This window comes from Chlamydotis macqueenii, chromosome 1, assembly GCF_036417535.1.
Source record: "Chlamydotis macqueenii isolate bChlMac1 chromosome 1, bChlMac1.mat, whole genome shotgun sequence".
Classification (NCBI taxonomy): Eukaryota; Metazoa; Chordata; class Aves; order Otidiformes; family Otididae; genus Chlamydotis; species Chlamydotis macqueenii.
In genome coordinates this window covers 145,575,791-145,600,295 of record NC_141556.1, presented here as the reverse complement: position 1 = coordinate 145,600,295, position 24,505 = coordinate 145,575,791, and the positions used below count along the sequence as shown (strand labels likewise).

Genomic DNA, 24,505 nt, shown 5'->3' with positions numbered 1-24,505 from the left:
CATGAGTCAATTTGTAATTATCACAATTTTCTTCTAATGAAATCCATACTACAAAATTGGGATCTTGAAGTATCTAAAAAAAAAACCCTCTTAAAGCAGGTGAAACCAAAGCTGTAATGAAGTTCACAGCTTTTCCATGGCAGAAAGGATAACCATTTCTAGTAGCTCTTTTAATGCAGAACGCTAGGTTTTTTTTAATCATTGAAGTCTGAAATTATGGTGATTTCATTTAGTAAATAAAATTGCAAATATTAAAAAAGTACATCCTGTTGCCAGAAAAATGGAAGGTTTCAGATGTGCATCTCAAACCACAAGTGTAACAAACCTAGATGTATTTACTCAAAAAGTCTACAGCTAATTCAGTTGAGGAAGGAATTCAGCACTGTTTTGTTGAGAGTTTCTTAACTACATCATACACATTTCTCATTTGTTGCTTGATTACATGCTATAAAAAGAAATACTGAAGGAAAACCAAACATCCTTAAGAATCCTTTCAGCTTGACTTTCCTCAAATGTTAAGCTATTTCAAATAAAGTCCAAGCAAAACTTGTCCCAAGATGTGCCTTAAGAATCATCAAATATGGACAGGTCATGAAAAAATATGTAAAACAAGTTCCATCAAGGTTCTAATACCACCAATTTTCTCAGAAAATGTCCTGTCAGCAGCTTCTGTAGGGAAGAAGACTTTAAAATAGACATGCTTCATTAACACACAGCTCTCCCATGGAGTGCCCTAGTCAAGATTTCTGACTCTGCTGTATGCAGATACATTCAATATTTAGCATAAAACCAGAAAATTAGGACCTTGAATGTTCCGGAGAACATGGAGCAGGGAAAGCTTTGTGCTACTGCAGCAGTTATTGGGAAAGACTTTGAAGGTTTGATGACTCTCAGACTACACCCATTCTAACAAACTAAAGAGGAGAACAGTATGGGTTGGAACACTGCCACATGTTCATCCATCCTGTTTACCTGTCAGCAAGCTCCCAAGCAGTTTTGTCCTGCCCACCTAGCATGTTGCTCTAAAGACAGAAAAGACATAGCTACCCTGCTGCAAGAGAAAAAAGCTCTGTGGCTACAGGCAGCAGAGACTAAGGCTGCTTCAACCAGTGTCTGAATCACCTCTATAATATTTTATTCACTTTCACAGACACAATTATTTTGTCAGTAATAACTTGGCCTTCTGTTTAAACAGGGACACAATTAACTGAAGTTCACTTTCACCACAAAGCACCACCCAGAACAGCCATGGAATGAACTATTACTAGGTTTTAACCCTTTAAAGTAACTTTCCCGTGATAATTTAGAGATGCGTGCACTCAAATGTGCAGACTGAAAACATAACTCAGGAGTAAACTACTTCTTGCAGGTTGATAAGAGAAAAAAATTTACTCTGAAGTACACTGATTGTGACAGAGGTAAGTAAATACTTCCTTATACAAACACTTCTATTTTCAAACTGATAGAACCCAGCTTCAATATACAGCTGTCCTGAAGCTCCTAGTTCTTTAGGCATCAAATACAATCAGGACCTCAAATTTTAAAGTGTGACTTTGCTTTTAGAAATCAAATGGGCTTAAATTGCCTTAAGGAAATATAAAACTGTCATTCTAGAGAAGCAATAAAAGAAAGTGTTCAACAATCTACGTTTACTAGATTTTTGACAGTATGGCTTTGCAGCACGACAACAGTTCATCCAGCCATGAAATAAACATGATTGTCCCTAATAATGGTGAAAACCCTACAAAATGTAATCAAGGATATTTTTATAAAGAGTTTCAGAACTCAAAGAAAGTCAAGTGACTTGCTTTTATTTGCCTCAACCAATTTGCTGGACCACAGCATGACTAAGTACTTAAAGGCAAAACAACTACAACTCTGGCCACAGTATTAGCGGTCTCTCATAGACAGTTGACCTGAGGATATTTAGTTCCTCCAGCACCCAGCTTAAATATATGCTAAATATAGCCTTGGCCTTTTCTTCTGACATTAAGATGAAATTTGTCACAGAGCTCTGTCTCACTGCTTTTAAACTTGGCTCTAAAGGGTCAGAAAACCATTTCTCAAGCTTTCCTAGAAGTAAACTATTCACTAGGTTCCTTCCAAAAATTCTTTACTCTTGCTTACCACTTTGAAATTCCTTGATTGGCACAGCAGTAGAAATTCACGAAGTGCTTCAAATGCTGGAAAGGTTACAAACTTCACAAAAAAGCTGCGCCTTAATGAGAACAATTGACCTGATGTGCCGTATGTGACACATCATATCTGGACCTATGTGGTAACTTTATCATTGCAAAATTGAGTCCTAAAAGCTCCAAGACCACCAAATATACTGCTTTGGTATACTGTAAAAGAATAATTCATCTGGAAAAGTTCCATCATGACCTGCATAATGGTTATCAAATGACAGCCTTCCATTAGACTACAGTCTATGGTCTACAGCCTACAGTCCAAAGATCATAGCTTAAAAAAAAATTAATAGGTTTTTTTAACGAAGGAGTATGAATTGGGTACTACATTATCAGATATTAGCAGTTATACTGATGGTTTGAATATATGGATATTTGCATTGTACTCAGGAAGCATATTACACACTTAAAAACCCCCACACAAAACTGTCCCTATGCCAAAAACCTGGCAAATCTAAGATGATGGACATGACATGAGGCAGTAGAGATAGCAGGAAAAACAATTTAATACATTTACCAACCAACCATTGTAAAAGCTGTGTACAGGTCTTTTTTTAAATAAAGACCCTCCAGGGAAGCTGGTTCATAGCTTCTAAGGCCACGAGAGACCTTATGGAATCATCTGACCTCATCAATGCAATAAGCATTAGGACATCGATGAGTTAAATTCTCTTTACACTATACTGCGAGTTTCTCTCAACTTGAAAATTATTAGTGAACAACAACTTAGCAAGCATTGCAATGCACTATTATCACAGTGGAAAGTTATTCTCATGATTAAAAATGTGTCCTGATTCTAGTCTAAACTCATCTAGCCTCAGTTTCTAGTATCTTCTTTTAGGTTTTTGTTAGATCTCTACTATTAAAATATTATTCCCTACAGTTACAGCTATCAGCTTTAAAAACATAGCAATGCTCTCCAAGAGCTCGGTAGGAAACCTTTGTCAATCCTTCAGTCATTCTTCTGGCTCCTCTGGTTTCTTTTCAACACTTTTTGAAGTGCACTGGCACAATGTATAGCTAGCTATACAACTAAATCTGGAAAATAAGGAAGACAGGAAGGGGAGAAGGAAGAAGTGAGAAAAATTGTGGGCAATGAGGAAAATTGTACAGGAAAAAGGTATGAATGAACAAAGGCGGACTACGAGACTAGAGCCAAAATTCTGTAATAAAAATAGAAAGAAAATCCAAAATCTAGCATTCTGAAGCTGGCTGCACTTTATGTGCAGCTGCAGTGATCTCACTGGAAATGGTTCTGGAGTGTTTGCAGGCTTTTTTCTTATTTCAAGCTACAAAGCAGATAACCGCAAGAAAACAAGGGTCATTTTACAGTCTGGTCTTGAAAGCTACTCTTCGCTCATCTTAAAAGATTATGTTGGACAACCACTCCATACACTCTCATGAAGTGTGTGATGAGGACAAGGAATCCCACAGACTGCATTAATCTCTTCTTCACTGAACGGGAGTTCTTGTTCTCAACTATTAAAGCTTCCAGAGGCTCAGATACTGCAGGCACAGCCTGTAAGTGCTGAAATAGCTGTCCAAAGAAGGCTATGAAGCAGATGAATTTTACCATGCACATGGATTATTTGTCTATTAAGTTACGTTTTCAGTCACGCATCACTTAGCTTCTAATTCTGAACGCTACACGTTGAACCTGCGAATGATCAATTTTTATGAGAAAAAGTAAATACAAGTAGAAAGTTTCAAATTGAAAGGAAATAAAACTTACTGTAATTGGCACATCTTTTGTTCCTGAATTTAATAAATGCAGATTTAAAATTTTTGGCAGATCTGTTAAAGAACAAAAAAACATACCTGGCTATTAGGTTATTTTAAGATAAGAATCTTATACAAAGTTATCTCCACTAGCTGGTTTCTTATATAAATCCTTTGTTGTTCAGTGTTACAAAGTTACACTAACACGACAGTACAGCCAGTCAAAACAGCTAGTCCCAAGAATCTGACACACTTAAAACCTGCATTTTTGTGTATTACTAGGTATTACACACTTCAGCTAACCAGTCACATTTCTAACATATTAAGAAATGAACAAGCTAAAAATACTACAAGGAATGATTTTGCTGGATGCACTAATGTTCAGCAGAAAATCTTATTTAGAAGTCTTTATATGTTAAGTAAATTGCAACGAAAAGTACTTCAGAAGCTACCTTTAGTTGAAAGAAGATATATACTGGTTTTCTTCAGTAATGAGCTCCTTTTACAGTTTCAAAAGATACCTCAAATTTTACTACTTTCTACCCTATATATTATTGTTAAAATTTCACTAAACAATACTAATTTAAATGTAAAGTGTTAGGCACAAATGTGTAAGTGGCACTTCAAAAATAAAGAGATCTTATCATAAGTAACAAATTTGATTAAGTTTGCACACTTTCACTACTCCCTGCATCTGAAAATTATTGGAACTTCTGTAGATGTACAGCAAATTTTCAAAATAAGTTCACAAATTAAGCACATGGACAATGGTTTTCAGACTAAGCCATGTGCAACTGTGTAAGACTAATGTTATTACTATACTTACAACTGGATGTGCAAACTACTGTTTGCTTGTACACATCTCAACTATACCTGCAGGTGAATACATTTGTGCACTATTGTAACACATTGTTGCCCTCCTTTTGAAACTCTAGCTTTAAAAAGCATCATTCCACAGACAACCTTTAATAGTACAAAGATAACTGGGCTTTCCCATTCCCACCCTACTGCTTATAAATACTGTGAGACGTGAACTATGGTTTACCTTGCGTTCGTAGTGTACCAAAATCTAGCATTTCTGTTGATGAATAGATTCCTGGTGCTGTAAGAAGAAAAAAAAAAAAAAGTTACTATTTTCTTATAATACTAAAAGTTAATTAAGTTGATTAACTTAAAAAAAAAAATCAACCAAGAGAAACAGAAAAACAAACACTTCTCTACAAACCTGTTGTAACTTCTACTTCAACAGGGAGAATGATAAATTCTGTGCTGTCTGAGGCATTTGTTTTTATTCTAATGAAGGCTGTATGATTATCTGCTTCTCTTGAAGAAAAGCTGGCTCTCATCACTCCTTTTGTTTCATAGGGAGGTATTTCCTGATAAATAATCAAAGCACATTTATGAGAGCGCAGTAACTACAGAAAAGCTGCCGCACCAAAAAATTTCAATAGAAACATTGAGTATAATTGTATTAAGCAAAAAAGCTGCAATAGCAGCAAGACATAGGCTGCATGTTACTAAAATTACCATTACATTTAGTAAGTATAATTGTAATCATCTAATGTAACACTGATTAAAAATAGATATATTCACATTCCATTTGATTAAGTTTTATATATTAAAATTGTGGTAAAAAGACAGAATCTACCAATAAACAAAATCTATTCATAAAAATGTTATTGAGTGCAGTAACATCACATATTGGTTTTGCATATTCTAATTGTTTTTCTCCAAAGCAGACACAGGGCATACAGTTTCAGTGCTAAACACAAATTGAAATAGTGCAGAACTGCAAGTAGCCAAGAAGCTTGTGGAGCTGCAGGTTTATTAATCACCAAGGAATTTATAGCAAAAAATTAAAGTGTGTTTCAGTTTCTGTACCAAGCCTATTTCATCACTTCCAGTCTGCATTCAGGGTTTGAAAGACAACTCCTTCTGTATTTGCTGGACACAGCTGCAGCACAAGACTAGCTTCAGAACCATAGCTGAAATACTAACATTACATATTATTCCCCATCACATTACAGAAGGGCTGGAGAACTGGATTTTTTTCTTGATTTTTATTTTGTTTGTGGCTCTAACACGTTTGTTACGTACCTGCTAATTGCTACAGAATTCAACATTCCTCTTGTCAACAAGGAAAGGGCTATATTTAGAAGCTACGCCATTTGACTAAAATGGTGTCAAAACATTGGGACCTTCATTTTTTAAAATTCATTTAAAAAGTTTACATTTAACTCTCAGCATCTACTTACTCTTTCCACTCCATTTTTTTTTAAATGCTTGTGATCTGTATTCATACTCACTGTTTGCAACTTTTGTATCTAAAACAAAGGTACCGCCATGCTCACAGACTAGACTTTCTCCAGAAAAGCCAGGAATTAATTTTTGTGATTGTCCTTCTTAGCTCATTTGGAAATATCCTGGCTTTACTGGTTACAACAGATGTAACTATCAGTGACTGTAACGACACTCTTGAGCAAGAGATAAGTTTTGAAGCCCAATGACTTTAAAGTCTCTCCCAGACAAAAAACACTCATCCAAAAAAAGAGTAATTCTAGGTAAAGAGGAAAATAGGTTTTGAATCTAGTTGGACATTACCAACAGTGTGATATACAACATGGAGCCAATACTCTACCTTCGGGATGATTCTGAAATTTATTTCACTTAAAGGTAGCAGTCGGTATTACTTCAAGACTACATTAAGTGAACACCACAACAAAACAATGTAAAGGACAAGACTACGAGTCCATCCAACCCACTACTCCCTTTCTAGCAGCAGACATGAAGAGTAAGGATTAACTGCATGGCATGCATGTAGGAATACTTTCCAGAACAGTTTCAAGCCACTCTTGATTCATGATCTAGGGACTTACTGCAGCTAGACACACTGCTATTTTATTTAGTAGTCCTCAACAGATTCTTCTTCCCTAAGTTTGTTCAGCTATGTATGCATTCATGGTAACTTGCAGGAAGGACTTTCTCGGTCTTAAAAATAAATAAATATCCATATATTTTTCCTCTTGGTTAGATCCAGCTCACAGGCCATCAGAAGGACTACACTGTCCTGAATGCTCAGATAGGTTTAATTTATTCTACCAGGAATCATCTTGTTCCTCTCATTTCAAAAAGGCACAGCTCAATACAGATGGCTTCTTTTAATTAATGCTTCCTTCAGTTCCTGTTACCATACAATTAACAGACTCTTACCATTTAAATTTTTATGAAATATTTTTAATGATTATATGACAGGAAACAAACTTGGTAAAAACCCACCAAAATCACATCAAGGTAAAACTTCCCCAAAAAAGTAGAACGAATGCTGCAAGACATGACTACTCACCCATAGCTTCCTTGTACCTCCCTGCTGACCTGTTGGAAGCTCTAAATGGAGATCACCTCCACTGGAATACATTTCTACCACCTGAAGTGGATAACAAGAAAATGTTAGCAATCAGCTTTAGAGGGATCTTGTTTTAGTTATCAGATATTATTATGAGCTACTATTGCTAACAATGTGCAACTACTTGACCTTGGAGTATCTTATAAATCCACTTTTAATGACGATACAACCATTTGCTATATCATCATGCTAGATTTTATGTGCTTTCTGTAACTTTTCTCAGTTTGTGGATCATTTACTTAACAGAATCAGACCACGTTCATCATTTACTTCTTTGGTTAAGTATAGACATCAATCCTGCCTTAACATAAGAATGCTTGCCAACCTAGGATACATCTTAAAGACACCTTGTGCTGTGCAAAACAAGCAGAAGGAAGCTAAGAGAGATGCCTGGATTAAAAGCACAAGAAATATTTTGCTTTGTTTGTTTCAGTATTTTTCTTAATTACCACTGAAGTTTAATTATTTATTTTGCACTAATTAAGGCCATTTAAAAAATGGCAATTTCACAGTAAAACCTGAATTTAGCAAATTAAGATATCTGTGAGCATCATCTACAATTTCTAACACAATTGATAAGCATTTAAACAGAAGACCATTTACATAATGTGAAAGATTTGGCCTCAAATAGCTTTAAAGTTCAAACAGAAATTTAAGAAGTACCAAAATAAACAAAATTTCAGTTTAATGAGCATGCAACAGTTTTCTCTTAGGCTCACCTGCAAAGGTTCACTGTGAGGGTTATGTATATTTATTATAGGAGAAAAACTGCTATTTACAGGAACTCGTGCCCCAATAAACGGGCGCAATCGATAGGGGTTCGGTACTCCAATGCCAAACACCTGGTCCAGAAAAAGAAAAAAGCTTAAGTAGTTGTATGTAATTGTTGCAGAGCCTAACATATCTGCCTATTTTAGTAATCTACCAAATACTCTTTTCAATTAATTTCACAGTATACTTCTAACTGCATATTTAAAACCAGTATCATGCTAAAGCACTGAAATAAAGCAACTAGTTCAGTTTGCAGCTAGTGCATATTTCTCACAGCTACTACTTCCTTACACTGACATACTTAGAACACAGGAAGTCAACATATCTTTTTTCTTATACTCTAAAAGACTAGGTGCCAGCTAAAGGTTAAAAAGATTTGAAATATTTTCTAATCATACCACTATGGAAAAGACTATCCATATAGGAACTGTTTTTGTTGTTGCTTTCAAAACATTGCTATGGACAGAGTCACATTCTTTTAACAAGAGTATTTCTCTCACTTTTCAGACTTCCAGACTCTCTCATCTGCCTGGTTTATCTATCGGAATCTGAAGTGAATAACTTTTTGCCAGCTTAATGAATAACATTGTGTTGTCACTGGATCAGATGAGTACAGAGCTGAAGAATGAGCTAGATCACTGCAATGAGCCACAAAAATAGCACAACAAAAAGGCTGTTGAGAGGATTTCAAAACCCTATATAATTTCATCGATTTGGCTTACAGTACTGCCCTACAGATATTTACAATGGTATAGAATCATAGAATGGTTAGAATTGGAAGGGAACTTCTAGTCCAACCCCCCTGCAAGGAACAGGGACATCCTTGACTAGATCAGGTTGCTCAGAGCCTCATCCAGCCTGGCCTTGAACATTTCCAGGGATGGGGCATCCACCATCTCTCTGGGCAACCTGCTCCAGTGCTCTAAAACTCATATAGTAAAAAATTTTTTCCTAATATCCAATCTAAATCTACCTCTCCCAAGACCATTACCCCTCATCCTATCACAACAGGCCCTACTGAACAACCTCTCCCCATCTTTCCTGTAGGCCCCCTTTAGGTACTGGAAGACTCCTGTAAGGTCTCCCTGGAGCCTCCTCTTCTCCAGGCTGAACAGCCCCAACTCTCTCAGCCTGTCCTCATAGGAAAGGTGCTGCAGCCCTCTTATTTTCGTGGCCCTCCTCTAGACCTTCTCCAACTGGTCCATGTCCTTCTTGGGGCTCCAGAACTGGACACAGTACTCCAGGTGGGGTCTCAGCAGGGCAGAGTAGAGGGGAAGAATCACCTCCCTTGTCCTGCTGGCCATGCTTCTCTTGATGCAGCCCAGCATGTGGTTGGCCTTCTGGGCCGCAAGGGCGCGTTGCCAGCTCATGTTGAGCTTCTCGTCCACCAGCACTCCCAAGTCCTTCTCCTCAGGGCTGCTCTCAACCCATTCTCCGCCCAGCCTGTATTTGTGCCTGGGATTACCACGACCCAGGTGCAGGACCTTGCACTTGGCCTCGTTGAACATCATGAGGTTGGCACGGGCCCACCTCTCCAGCCTGTCAAGGTCCCTCTGGATGGCATCTCTCCCTTCCAGCATGTCGACGGCACCACACAACTTGGTGTCGTCGGCGAACTTGCTGAGGGTGCACTCTATCCCACTGTCCATGTTGCCGACAAAGATGTTGAACAGGGCCAGGCCCAACACGGACCCCTGAGGGACACCACTTGTGACTTGTCCACTTGGACACCAAGCCGTTGACCACCACTCTCTGAGTGCGGCCATCCAGCCAACTCCTTATCCACCGAGTAGTCCATCCATGAAATCCATGCCTCTCTAGTTTAGAGAGAAGGATGTCGTGCGGGACAGCGTCAAAAGCTTTGCACAAGTCCAGGTAGATTATATCTGTTGCTCGTCCCTTGTCCACCGATGCTGTCACCCCGTCATAGAAGGCCACCAAATTGGTCAGGCATGATCTGCCCTTGGTGAAGCCATGTTGGCTGTCACCAACCACCTCCTTGCTCACCATGTGCCTTAGCATGGTTTCCAGGAGAATCTGCTCCATGACCTTGCCAGGCACAGAGGTGAGGCTGACCGGCCTGTAGTTGCCCAGGCCCTACTTGCTCCCCTTTTTAAAAATGGGGGTTATGTTCCCTCTCTTCCAGTCATCAGGGACCTCACCAGACCTCCACAACTTCTCAAATACAACGGTCAGTGGCTTGGCAACTTCATCCGCCAGTTCCCTCAGGACCTGTGGATGGATCTCATCAGGTCCCATGGACTTGCGCACCTTCAAGTTCCTCAGATGTTCCCGAACCTGCTCTTCGAGTACAGTGGGCAGTTCTTCATCCTCACAGTCCCTGCTTGTGCCTTCCACAGCTTGGGTGGTGAGACAAGAGCCCTTATTGGTGAAGACTGAGGCAAAAAAGTCATTGAGTACCTCAGTCTTCTCTATGTCCCGGGTAACCAGGACACCGGTTTCCCTCCGGAAGGGGCCTACATTCTCCTTGGACTTTTTTTTGTCCCCTACACACCTATAGAAGCTTTTCTTGTTGCTTTTTATATCCCTGGGGGGTATAAAGCTTGTCAGGGCTTTAGCCTTCCTCACCTGATCCCTGGCCACTTGCACAGCCTCTTTGTAGTCCTCCCAGGCTACCTGTCCCCACTTCCACCCTCTACAGGCCTCCTTCTTTACTTTCAGTTGGTCCAGGAGCTCCTTGCTCATCCACGCAGGCCTCCTGGCCTTTTTGCCCGACTTGTTCTTTGTCGGGATGCACCTCTGCTGAGCTTGGAGGAGGTGCTCCTTGAATGTGGACCAACATTCCTGGGCCCTTCTTCCCTCCAGGGCCCCCTCCATGGCACTTTGCCCATCAGGTCCCTGAAGAGGCTGAAGTCCGCCCCCTTGAAGTCTAGGGCTGAGAGCTTGCCGTGTAGTTTCCTCGCTGCCCCGTGGATCTTCAACTCCACTGCGTTGTGGTCGCTGCAGCCAAGGCTGTCCTTCAGTTTCACATCCCCCACCAGTCCCTCCCTGTTGGTGAGCACAAGGTCGAGCATGGCACCTTTCCTTGTTGGCTCCTCTATCACCTGCAGGAGGAAGTTGTCGTCCACGCGTTCCAGGAACCTCCTGGACTGCCTGTGCCCTGCCGTGTTGTCTCTCCAACAGATGTCAGGGTGGTTGAAGTCCCCCATGAGGACCAGGGCTTGTGACCGTGAGGCTGCTTCTATCTGCCTATAGAGTGCCTCATCTGCTCTGTCCTCCTGGCCAGGTGGCCTGTAACAGACCCCCACCGTAACGCTCGCTGTCCGTCCCCGTCCTCTAATCTTGACCCATAAGCTCTCTGTCAGCTCCTCCTCCATCCCCAGATGGAGGTCCACGCACTCCAGCCAGTTGCTGATGTAGAGAGCGACACTCCCCCCTCGTCTCCCCTTCCTCTCCTTTCTAAAAAGCCTATACCCCTCCATGTTGACACTCCAGTCGTATGAGTCATCCCACCATGTCTCCGTGATGCCAACAAGGTGGTAGCCCTGCTCATGTGCATGCATCTCCAGCTCTTCCTGTTTATTCCCCGTGCTGCGTGCATTGGTATAGAGACACTTCAGCTGGGCCCCTGACAAAGCCGACTTGCTGGCTGGAGCGACAGGAGTTCTTTTGGACCGCACTTTAAGTTCATTTGCACGTACCTGCGATCCTTCCTCAGCTTCTGGACCCTCGGTGCTGGCACTGGCACCATGCTGACAGCAGTGGGCTGAACTGTGCTCCCCCTCCCCCAGCAACACTAGTTTAAAGCCCTCCGGACGAGCCTGGCAAGGCTTTGTCCAAGCACACTCTTCCCCTTCTCAGTTAGGTGCACGCCATCCGCCCCTAGCAGCCCGGGCTTCTCAGAGCACGCCCCGTGATCTAGATACCCAAAGCCCTGGTTGTGGCACCACTCCCTGAGTATATCTCTGTGTTACAAGCAGCAGCAGGAATGGAAACATCTTCAACTGGGCTGATAAAAAAAAACAAAAACAAAAACAAAACACCTATTCTGCAAATATCCTTGGATGGTTAAAGCACACCATAATAGACACTGCTCTGTTTGATTCACCCTTCACAACTTTTTCCGAATGAGGGTAATTCTCTTACCTGATAAGTAAATACCCCGTGATTAGAAGTGTTAATAAATAAAGTGTTCTCTACATTTCCAACTACTCTTGCGAGGAAAACGACATCAAAGGATGTATTCCCTCCTGGAAGAATTTTCTGAAAAAAATAAAAGTAAGCAGAGGAATAAGCAAAACTACTTATTGAAGATATTCCACCCTACAGGTGAACAATAGGGTTTGTGCTACATAAGATCTCTATGTGTTCCTTATGGAAAATTGAAGTTAGAAACTCTACTGCAGATTTGGAAAAAAAGAGTACAAGTTTCAGATAAATAAAAAATGTGGGAAAAAACCCCCAGTATTTGACAATGATTACCTAGTGCAGGCTCATATTTAGTTGAATTTTTATGTTGAATTCTGAATTTAAAGAGTTCAGCTTATCACAAAAACATTTTGGACTGACAGTTCACAGAAGACTGGAGAAAGGCAATTACTACAAGACTTCCATAACTGAGAAAGGCTGCTTATAGACAGATTTTCTGATGTTTTTAGTGTTTACATGGCCCCTGCTAAACCACAGGCCCTGCAGACAAAAATGAAACTAGGACTGTATCTGACAGTAATGTGGTTAAAAGTTAACCCTGCTGACAGCATGCTTTTTAATTTGCAAGTTCCTGTAATATGATCGTAATATTTGTAAGTGCATTGGAGTGACTGCTTCACACTAACACCTCTTCACTGGACTTAAAATTTTCAGAAATTTTTTTTAAAAAGCTTGTTCCTGTATGTGCTCTAAGGCAATGTGCACTTAACAGTCACTACAGCAACAAAGCAGAACTGCTGTTGAACAGTCAGTTACAGTACACACTTCAGTGCAGTCAGAACTCCCATGCACTATTTCATTTCCTCTCTTCTAGTAGGGTTTGTGTGTGTTTCCGTGCTTAGTTCAGATTTGCTTGGTAACTGATAGGAGATGAAGAACTGCAGTATCTTAATATTTTTAGGCATGTGATTATTGCAGTAAGTAGCTCATTTAAAGAAGGGAGGGAAATCAAGCTCCCATTCAAGGGCGGAGGGAGGGAAAAGCTCTTTTTGAGAAAGCAGAATAACTTACCCTATTTTGAAAAAATGATGCGTGAAAATGTGATGTTGTAGCAGATATTGATACTAATGTAATGGTTTCTTCTGAGCTAGGGTTATGTAGGTAAACTTTTTCCATTTTTGGCATTCCAACTGGCCTGTCAAAACAGAGAAGGAATACTTTTAAAGTGTCAGGATTCTAAAAAATAGAAAATCAGGCTTTGTCCCATTAAACCAAGCAGGAACAGAACAGTGGTGAATACTGGCAATAAAACTTTGCATTAAACATTTTTTTCAAGTAACATATGTAAATTCTACCTTGAAGAATCACTTATTTCACATTTTTTCCATTATTTTACTATGTTACCTCAAGGCTTACTTAACCTTGTATCATCCTCTAAAATTACACCTATCCAAAATGAAATTCTATTTTTCAGGTTTTTACTTCAGAATCAGAAGAGGCAAAGTTTTCTATTCCTGTGCTAGAACCTCTAAATAATTATCTTAAGAAAGGTTGCACACAGCAACTTGAAATAAACAGAACAGGCCCTAGACAAAAGTCTAAGCATTATTTTTTTCTTGATAGATTGTAAGTAGTCTTACCCAGAATCCAAAATTTCTCTGGTATTATATTTTATAATATGCTCTACAGAATCAAGCACACAGACATGTGCAAGCAACAGCTATTTTATTTTTATATTGCATTTGAATTCACACCTTAGGGAAAAAAATAAGAAATACTTGAGATAAATTCTGGAATTTAAGAAGTCTAAACCACAGAAGTCAAGCAGTGAAACAACAGCACACGTTTTCAGTAACAAGATATGCTAACAATTTATTCCACACAATCTTTAGGCTTGTTCCTTTTTGCTTACAACAGCTGACATGACAATAAATGCTTCAGTTTTACTAATTATTTTTCAGACTTCGGTATCTCTTCAGAATTTTTTTCATGCCTTTTAACACATATGCGTTAAGCATCAGCACCAATGGACTAATAAACCTTGTAGATTACAATTTGCTCCAAATTAAATTCTGTAATTCAAAATAGTTAACTCTTAACTTTCAGGCTACACAAATGTGATGGTTTAGCCTGAATTATCACACAGTTTCTCGCTCACTCTCCCCCTCCCCAGTGGGATGGGGGAGCAAACTGGGAAGGAAGGAGAACTCGTGGGTTGAGATGAAGATAATTTACTAAAATAACAAGGGAAAACTACAATAATAACAGAATACAAGGATATTAAAAATATACAAAGTGAACAATATGTGTTTTCTCACCACCCGATGTCCCAATGACCGATACAGCCCGTCCCGAGCAGCGATCACCGAAACAAAACCGAGCGGCAAGCAAAGGAGCAAAAGGGAGCCAGCAAGGTGGAGAGAACGATGCCAGCAAAACAAGGGAGAAAGATGGATGCCAGGAAGGCAGATACCCACCCTGCCCAGCCCCTACTTATATACTGAGCATGACATTTATGGCATGGAATACTCTCTTTGGCCAGTTTGGGTCAATTATTCTGTCTTTCTCCCAGCTTCCTGCATCTGCAAATTAGCGAGACTTGGAAAGCAGGACCACGTCCTTGGTCTCATTCACAACAGCTGGTATCATCACGGTGTTTATCAACATTCTTCACACACAAAATCCAAAACACACCAGCTACTGAGAGGAAAATTAACTCCATCCCTGCCAAAACCAGGACAACAATTTCCACAGAGCCCTCCCTCCTATGGCACCTGCTCCAAACATTGCAAGGACCACAAAACTATTGATAAGAATTACCATCTGTAGTACCTGAAGCGATGATGACCAACAACAGCCAGTTGTTCTGCCATCCTCAGTTAACTTTAACAGGCCAAATTAATAAGTGCTATTGGAGTTGCACAGTTTTTCAACGTGGAGGGAGGGTGTGTCTCAATAGATAAAGCAATATAAGTTTGCTGTAAATTAAAGATTGTGTTGAACAGAGGATTTAGTAACAGCAATCAAACTATACAACAATTTACAACATGACTGCGGTAACAGACAGAACTTCCTGTAACGAAGACAACAGTTTCTCTCCTCATCTTTTAAAACCTGTATAAAACCCAACATCCAGGTTAAGCCATAACATAAAAGTATTTGTATCTGTTGCCAGTGTACATGGGGCTATTAGAAAGGGAAATGGTTTCTCAGCTGTGTTGTTCTGCATTAACTGCTGTAACTGCTACATCAATCAACAAAATCAAACTGTAAACCTCTACACCTGCTCTCTGTTTGCTAGGGAAAAGTTTATCAGACCAGAGGAATCTGAATGAGCACCAGCCTTTCAAAGTTCCCCATCTCTACCTCACCACCTCCCCCCCCCCCAAAAAAAACAAACAAAAAAAAAAAAAAAAAAAAAAACAACAAATCTCAAACGAAAAAAAAAACCAAACTACCCCCACAAAAGCTAACTGGGAAAAACGTCTGCTAATATGGAGTTACCCAGCACCTCCTGAATTCTGAACACACTGCTTCAAACACTCCTTCACTGACATCAGTACAGATGGGTTGTATTTTACCTGCTTGGTAACTGTGAAAGGCACAAGCAAACTTTTATAATAGTCAGCAATTTTGCAGTGATTTTGTTGTTTAGAGAAAGTGGTCATGCCTTAATGCTTTCTGATTCTACCAACACACACACAAAAAAGGGAAAAAATAGAAAAAAAAAAAGAAATAAGATAGTCCAACTCCTCCAATGCTGAAGAAAGCTCTTTAAGACTCCCCTGAGATCAGCTGTCTGTTCCCTAGTTCTCACTGCAATTTCTCATTCTCCTCAGTAGAAGACACGCTCCTAGCACCTTGCTGCAATTCTTCTGCTTGCCACAGTGCTGGATACTTCTCTTCCCCAGAGCACGTTCACTAGCTCCCAAAGAAGGGGAATTACAAGGCATTCCAGGCAATCTTCATAAGAGAAGCTTAACAGCTGAGAACAAGAATCAAGTGGAACCATTCCCACCAACCACAACAGCAGGAAGCGAGAGAGGATGAGGTAGATTTTAAGTGCTGTATTACACATGAGCAAACAACATGCCTAGCACACCACCTGTGGTCTTGTTCTGGTTTTGTTAGTGAGGGGGTGCCTAAGGTGGCAGCTTCTGTAGGAAACTGCTAGAAGTTGCTCCCCTTTGTTCAGTGGACTCGGCCGGGCCTAGGGCAGACCCGCTGCTGGCCAAGGCCGAGCCAATTGGTAGCAGAATGTCCCATGATAACGCCTCTGCGATAACGTATTTAAGAAGGGGAAAACAGAAAAAAAATGGAGAACATGTGAAGCAGCTGAGTGGGGGGCAGAGAGGGGGAGGCACGAGCCTTGTGGGCCTTGCAGGCCTCACCCTCTGGCCTCCCGCCGGGCAGCAGACTGGGCCCAACTCAGCCCGGCCTGGCTGCAAGAAGTGGAGAGGAGATGAGAAGTGAATAAGATGTAAAAAGGATCCTGAGAGGCGTCTGCCAGCCTGTTGTGAGGAACGGCTGCAGACGCCAAGGTCAGTTCAGAGTGAGGGGGAGGAGTAATGCGGCTCCTGGCCAAGATTCCCCTGCAGCCTGTAATGATAACCATGGTGGAGCAGGTTGTCCCCCTGCAGTCCATGGAGAAGCAGAGATCCACCTGCAGCCCACGGTGGACCCCACACCAGAGCAGGTGGAGTCCTGAAGGCGGCTGTGGCCCATGGAGGGCCTGCTGGGTCAGCCATTCTGGAGAGACTGCACCCCGTGGAAGAGATGACCCACACCAGAGAAGTTTCACAAAGGACTGTGGCCCGTGGGAGGGACCCCACGAAGGAGCAGAGGAGGAATGTAAGGAGTTCTTCCCCTAACGATGAAACAGCGACATGAAACAACGCGTGATGAACTGACCGTGACCCCCATTCCCTCTTCCCCTCTGTGCCGCTCAGGAGGTGAGGTAGTAGAGATAATGTTAAGCCCGGGAAGAGGGAGGGATGGGGGGAGGTCATCTTGTTCCCTGTCTCATTCTCCTGCTAGTTTTAGAAATAAATGAACAGTTTTCCCCAAGTCAAGTCTGTTTTGCCCGTGACGGTAACTTTAAGGATTTCTCCCTGTCCTTATCTCAAACCTTGAGCTGTTTTTCTTATATCATCTCCCGCTACTCTCGGAGGGTGGGGGGAGCGGGAGAGAGACTGCGCAGTCTGGTCCCGATCAGGGCTGAACTACAACAGGTCTCTACAGAGAATCAGCTGTTTACTGAAAACCTGAGATCAGAGCTGAGTTAAGTGACACTTTTTACAATGCACAATGCATGAAACACCACAAAGCCAAGAAAACCACATTGAATGAACCGGTAATACTGAAGTGCCTGCCTGTTCCTGTCAGAAAGGTAGTTTGGAAGTAAAAAACTCACTATCCCATGAAACATTTCAAATATTAACAATCTTTTAAAGCCCTCATGCTTTTCCAGTTCTGAAAAGAGGGGAATAGAAGACAGTATATTTGAAACACTAAAGCCTATAAAAACAGCTAGTATGGAAGCAGCTATGACAGACAACATAGTTCACTAACTTCAGATTCCAGATTAAACCACCATAGTATAATTACAGGTGATAAAGGCAGAAGTCGCTAAAAAGGAATTCTGTTGCTAGGACTGTGCTTTATTTCACTATTTTGTTGATCATTCAGATTTTGAAACAAGTCCAATATTATGTTTTGCCCAGATGTAGCTTTCCTTATATTCTTTAAGCATTATGTTAGCCAAATCTCCAGAAACAGGACAAATTTCACTTGAATTTTACCATATCTGACGGCAGAAAAAAAACCAAGTAAAGCAGTGTGCACCTTTAATAAAACGTACACCCAAGCAGTAATCACATAAGGGATACTCTCCAGGCTGCGGATTATCAAGCTGTGCTGATCTGCACAAGTACAGTGCTACCTGGTGCCAAATTTGACAGCAGAATTTCCTGGAGCAGTCACAGCTAGCACTTTTCATTGCAAGAACCTGGTGCAGACACACACCTTCAGGCAAATACGAACTGTCAAAGCATGTAAGATTTTGCTCCTTATCTTTTGTCCCTGCATAATGCTAGGTCCACCTACACTGATAAAAATCAGATATCACAACCTAGATGAGAAGATGGTAATTAACAAGGGTGAGGTACCTGTTCAAATGGGTAAAGAAGCCTGTGTTCGCATTCTTTACTGCTGCAACTCAACTCTTTCCAAAGTCTGAGTATCTGCAGTATATTGTAAGTATGTCCTTGTAATGGAATTCAATGCTGCTCTAGAGATCAAGAGGTACAAAATAGATACAAATCTACTACTGCAAAGTAAAGGATATAAATTCCACAGACACATTCTTCCTCTTCCATCTCCTACTCATTCTAAAGAGATCAGAGAGAGAACTGAAGTCAACCAAAAGCTCCCCACTTAGATTTTTGGAATGCTGGGAATATAGATATATATACTCAAGATTCAATTCAGGTAAATTGCTCATGAATTATGAGAATTTAATAATTGCTTCCTCCAAAGCAGTTTTTTCTTTTAGCATCTTTCGCAACTGCTGAAAGAACTGCAAGACCAGTTGTTGCACAGCATATCAAAAATTTCATGCGGGTTAAATCAATATCCCGTGTCAGACTGGAGTGAGTAGCAGATGTCTAGAAGGCATAAGTGTAATAATGTGGAAAGCATACAAAGTCAGGTGCCCAGAAAACCCTCTCCTAGCCTCTAAATATATGCAGCTTGGGAACTTCCTGAACCAGTGCAGATGGTTCTCCAGTCAGAAGATCAGAGACAGTGGGCTCCAACAATAAGAACTTGAGTGTTGACTTGTAATGTACCCAGCTACTTTTAACGAGATGAAATGAGCTTGTCTTACAAGGTTACCTCTAGAGATGGAAAGGGAATGCCTTTTGTACACCATTTTGAAGAAAATGCTAGCTCCTTACGTGAAGGAAGCCTGCACAAAATACAAGGCTAAAGAATTAGTGACTACAGCATTATTCCTGTGTCATATGAAACTGTATGCATCACTGGCTGAGTGACACAGGCAAGTCACTTCTCTCACTGAAGTTAGAGTAACTGAAGCACCTAAGTTTGAGAATGCAAAGGTTTCTCTAACTCAGAAAAACAAAAGAAAACAGAAGGGTTTTGTTTTTGTATATGTACTAGCTGATAGAGCAATTGTTTCTCAGCTTCCAGATTTCACTAGCTTTTAACAAACCAAAACAGTACTTTAATATTACACTTGGAAAAAAAGTTAGTGTCCATGTGTCGTACTAAACGGAGCAAATGTCCCATTTTATGTTAGGAATCTAATTTAGATCTCATACAACAAATCGCAACTTTACCAGAGTCAGCAAAATCCCACATACAAAACACCAGTAGTACAGTCTTATCCAATCATGTCACCAACTTATTTGAATTTATCTAAGAGTCTAATAAACTATTATTTGCTTTGGCAGCATTTTGCCATCTAGAATGATATGCCAACAAAACCAGCAGTAGATCTTTATTAAATATCAATTTACTGTCAATAGTTTCTTATAATTAAACTCCAAGGGAAATGAAAATTTCATTTTGCAACATTCTTTAAAAATCCCAACAATCTCATACTCTCACATATTAGAAGTGGATCACATGTACTGTGTAAACATTTGTCTGCACATTATTAGGTACATTATAGGTCCTTTCACCATTTGTAAATATGCTTGTTTAAAATGTAAGAAAACTATTGATTTGGATAAACTCTCCAGTTGCTAAAATTCTCCACTATTTACTGTTAAGAGATTAGAGTTCTTGAAGAAAATAGACTGATTTGCTAAACTTACCACCCTCTTAAGTTACTTCCAAGTAACAGAGGGTCTCAAGATCTGCAAGAAGGTCTCAAATATCTGAACATTAACAAGCAATTTTTTGAAGGCCAGTTCAAACTTCTGTAGAATATTCTGCCAAACACTAGAGCTCACAAACAAGAAACATGAAAATGTTAGAAAGATTCCCTAAGGAAAGCATTTCAAAGGAAATTTCAAAAGGAAAGGCAGATTGTTTATCAACAGATAACTGGAAGATAGATTTTCAGAATACCGTCCTACAAATAAGAAAACTTTATCTAGAGAATGGGACCTTGCTCAAATTAAGTGAAGCAAGAACCTCCATTCACCACAGACGCTGATCAAGGATTAAAATATTACTTCTGCTATAAGTGTAATTTCCTACATTACCAATAATTTCTATGAAGCAGGGGTAAGATGTCAACTTCACCTTTAAAATAATTCCACATTTTAAAATTTTGATGGTAAGCAGTTCTAGTTCACTGTGTTAATATCCTAAAATACTCAACACCCTAGTGCCTCATTACCAAAACCTACTTCTACCAAAAATTTAATTGTGAAGAACTTACAAACATTAATTTTGATATAGTCAGAGTTGAATTAATGCAGATGAAGATAATGTATCAAGATCTATGAAGATTCAAGTTCTCCCACAAAGCAGGTGCAAGAACTGAATATAAACTGCCCTGCAACAGTATTCTTCGGTCTTCACCCAGAGAGGCCACCTGCAAGAGCCCCAGTATGAAGACTTGTCTCAAACACAGAAAGCCACATAGGTAATGACTGTTCTGCCGAAATATCCTCTGAGCAACCAACTCCCAAAGCAATGGAAGACGACGTAACGGTTACTGGTTGTATGTTAGAAAACCTCAATTGTTCCATTCTCATTTAACAACAGGGGAGAGTAACAGATTAAGAGAGAGATTACAAGGAACAGAATACAGCTAATGAAGGCAGCTAGTTGTGGAGTTGGTTTTGGGTGGAGTTTTTGGTTTTTTTTTTTGCTTGTTTGTTTTCTTTAAAGCCCCAAATCTCCAATATCCAACATGTTGCAGAATTTATTCCAGAGGAAGACCAGTGTGGCTTCAGAAACACAAGCAGGCAGCTTTCACATTAAATAGCCAAACGAGTACTCCGCTTAGTCCAAGCAGTCCCCTGGAGCAGTGACACAGGAGAACCTGCCTCAGTTCCACCCCATTCCCAGAGGATTAATGTATACAGAGGACATTCGGGATCTCTTCAAAGTGAGATTTTCATATCCTAACATACAGCATACATTTCCTTTGATAAATGTGAAATTACCTGGACTGCCTTCAAAGCTGTAGAATATAGTAGTGCTTATTTTATATTAAAACAGCATTCAAAAACGCCCAACTGTTACAAAACAGAAGCATAAGGCCATTATAATCTCATCTCCAGATGAACACAAGTAGTGTGTCTACAGCACCTATTTATCAACTCAATACTGATTTTGATTTTCTGAGATCCCTAGATAAAATAACTTTTAATAAGTACTATTCCTGCTCAAGTTGGTATGGTTTTGAAACATCAGATTAAACCCACACACTCTTCAGAGAGCAAAAATGTCAGAGGAAGAACAACTGAAATTAAATACTGCAACTTTCTTTAGCCTAGGAATGCTACATGTTGATAGCTCAGCATAACCATGAACTTTGAACAAGCTTGCTCTACTAAATGCTACATGCTGCCTATTAACAAAACACTGTTCAGGTACAACACTTACTCAGAAACCAAAGATTCATTTTATGCCTTTCCTAAAATCCACTATTAACAAAGAAAGAAAAGCTCAAATTTGAATGTGAAAATTCTGTCTTAAAAGGCAAAAAAGCTAAAAGCTTAAATTTGCATTTTTTTAGTTCCAAGGTGCTTGGCACCTGCAGTTTGTTCCCACCATAAGGCTGAGTTACTCAGCATTTCTCAGAGTTGGTTCACTTTTATTTAAATGTCTAAGTACAGATTTTAAACTGAACTTTGGGAGTCCATATCTAAACCTTTTTAAAAACTGTTTTTGACATCTTACGGAAGTTTTAATAAATCAGAAGAATATTTCTGCCTGAGATTATGACCTAAACTATAATATATAAATTATCATATACTGTTTGAAACAATAAACACTACACATAATGAACCAAGATCTAACACACAGGTTCCCGATTTTAACTGATAGAAGGCAGTGACCCTCCAGTTCTGCATTTATTGTACAGAGGCCTTTTTAAGGAAGAGATTTGCACTACTTCAACAGTTTACTAGATCTACACTATTCCTTCAATGCTTTCAGCTCTGACAAGTACAGCTTACATAAAAAGCCAAAATACAATGAAGAACAGCTGGAAGTATTCATGATACTGTCTGGCATCTATTTTTAGCAAGGAAAAAAAAAAAAGCATATTTGGAAATTCACAAAGCAAAGAAGCACATGTAGCTTTCTTCAGATAATAATGGAAACTACAGAAGACCTTTAAAAGCAAGATATTTCAGAGTACATCAACAAAACACTTAATTCATATTAGAAAAAGGTGTATAAAGTACATTTCAAATGTCAAAATCTGTGATTACTACGAACTGAAAATTTTTACAATTATAAGAGAAAATCACTTAAAATCAATAGGTAAGTTTACAGTAACTAACAAAAAGCAAACTTCTTCAAAAGCTTGAGTTGAACTGCACCCCATCAGTATAATTGGTTAACAACAACCTAATTGTGTTATAGCAGAGATGCAGCAGAGCAGGGCTTCCCACTAGGTAGTTCAATATTCAATTTAGAAGCTCAGCATCCTCTTAACTAGGACCAGTTACTGACATTACAAAAAAAAAAACTACAAAAACACACAATATCAAAAGCTAGAGATTCTGAAATTTCAAAAGGAATTAGGGAGAACGGACAGAGTGATTATTATGTCTTTACTCAGAAGTAAAAGCTACAGTTTTGTTATACTGAGCACAAATAAATTTTGTAAAATGAAGCATTTTCATATAGCTTTGCTATTTAGTGGCATTATGTTTGTTTTTTTTTGTATGAAGATTATTTCTGGAAAACTACTCTGTGCAAACAATACACAGTTACAGCCTCTCTCCTTTCAGAAACACATAAGTCTAAACCATGTCAACACACAGGAGCTTCCTTGCACATTTCTGTAGTCACCACGCTGTTCAAAGGTCTCTTCTACAGACAAGGGGTACTACATTTTTATTAATAACCAGTGGTTTATCTGTAAATAAAGCAGCCTTTCACCCAGCACCAGTGCTGGCTGAGGATTGGGGAACTAACACAGCGCTAAGGCACATCCAAACCGTTTTCTTTCTTCCAGGTTGAACCGTTAACAAAATATTTGAAATCTCCTCATTGCAGTTTACATTGTGTCAAAGTATCAATCACACACAGAGGCTGCATCCACATACACCAGCTCCAAAACTGATTTTGACTGTTAACAAGAATCATTGTAGCTACGTATATATAGTAACCAGTTACTGGTAAGAAAAGTTAAGACAGAAGTAGATCTCTGAGGGACTGATTACAAATGGCTACATTGTTGAAATTGTTAAACTTGCTTCCTCCTCCCTTTCTTTCATCTTTTAGAGAAGTCACAGGTAAGTTTACCGTAAACCATTACGTTCAGCCGGCAAGAATCAAAACAGCAGCCAGCTGCAAGGTGGAGGAATACGGAGCTAGGTTCCTGGAGGCTGTATTGTCACAACTCTACATTACTGCTTTAATAACTGCAGATCTATTGCCAAAGCTTTTTTTTTTTAAACCAAAGCAATAGTAAAATGGACACACTACAACAGATGCTCTCTCACATGGAGTATATATCAGCAGAAAGGTAACCTCATCTCAGTACATTAAGTTCTAGACTTAAAACTGATTCCACTCTGCAGAGCAGCTGTACAAGTACCTAAAAAATAAGTACAAGCACCTACATTTCCAAAACCATGGCACCAGATAGGTCAGTACATGATGTTCAAGACTGAGTACGCCAACTCTCTGAAACACGTAGGTCAACTACACTTACGGACAATATATCAATGCAATTTATGTATACAACCTCCTCCATCAGTTTTAAATGCTCTTGAGATTTTTTTTTTCTCTATTTATCTAACTAAATGAATCAAAAGACTTTTCAACTTACTGTTCATGGAAATCCAGCATGGGTGGCTCAAACCGGAGAGGTCGGCAATTTCCCCGATACAGAGATACACTGCAAGAAAAATTAAAATGCTGTAAAATACACTGTTAAATGAGACATTTTTTTCTCTCTTCTCATTCCATATTGTCCTCTCTAAGCAAAATGTTCATTACTATTAATAACAGAGCAACTAATTCAAAAGAAGAAACTGACAAACTTGTCCAGTCAGAATACAGTAATTTTACCAGCCACTTACATGATTATGTGGTGTTTCCAAGAAAGATTATGCAACAGTACAAATCGTGGAAATGGACATAATTGAAGTGT

General features: G+C 39.7%; 1 protein-coding gene across 1 annotated transcript in view; it reads right to left on the bottom strand.

Moving 5' to 3' along the window:
* The window catches only part of TMEM131 (transmembrane protein 131), a 106,461-nt gene that overhangs the window by 41,677 nt on the left and 40,279 nt on the right, over positions 1–24,505 (bottom strand). Inside the window, exons 4-11 of the mRNA XM_086769093.1 lie at positions 24,182–24,250; positions 13,264–13,387; positions 12,190–12,306; positions 8,031–8,153; positions 7,252–7,332; positions 5,134–5,284; positions 4,954–5,010; positions 3,922–3,983 (exon numbers count right to left, since the gene is read on the bottom strand). Of these exons, the coding sequence (XP_086625219.1) occupies positions 3,922–3,983; positions 4,954–5,010; positions 5,134–5,284; positions 7,252–7,332; positions 8,031–8,153; positions 12,190–12,306; positions 13,264–13,387; positions 24,182–24,250 (784 nt within the window). The remainder of the gene's footprint in view (positions 1–3,921; positions 3,984–4,953; positions 5,011–5,133; positions 5,285–7,251; positions 7,333–8,030; positions 8,154–12,189; positions 12,307–13,263; positions 13,388–24,181; positions 24,251–24,505) is intronic.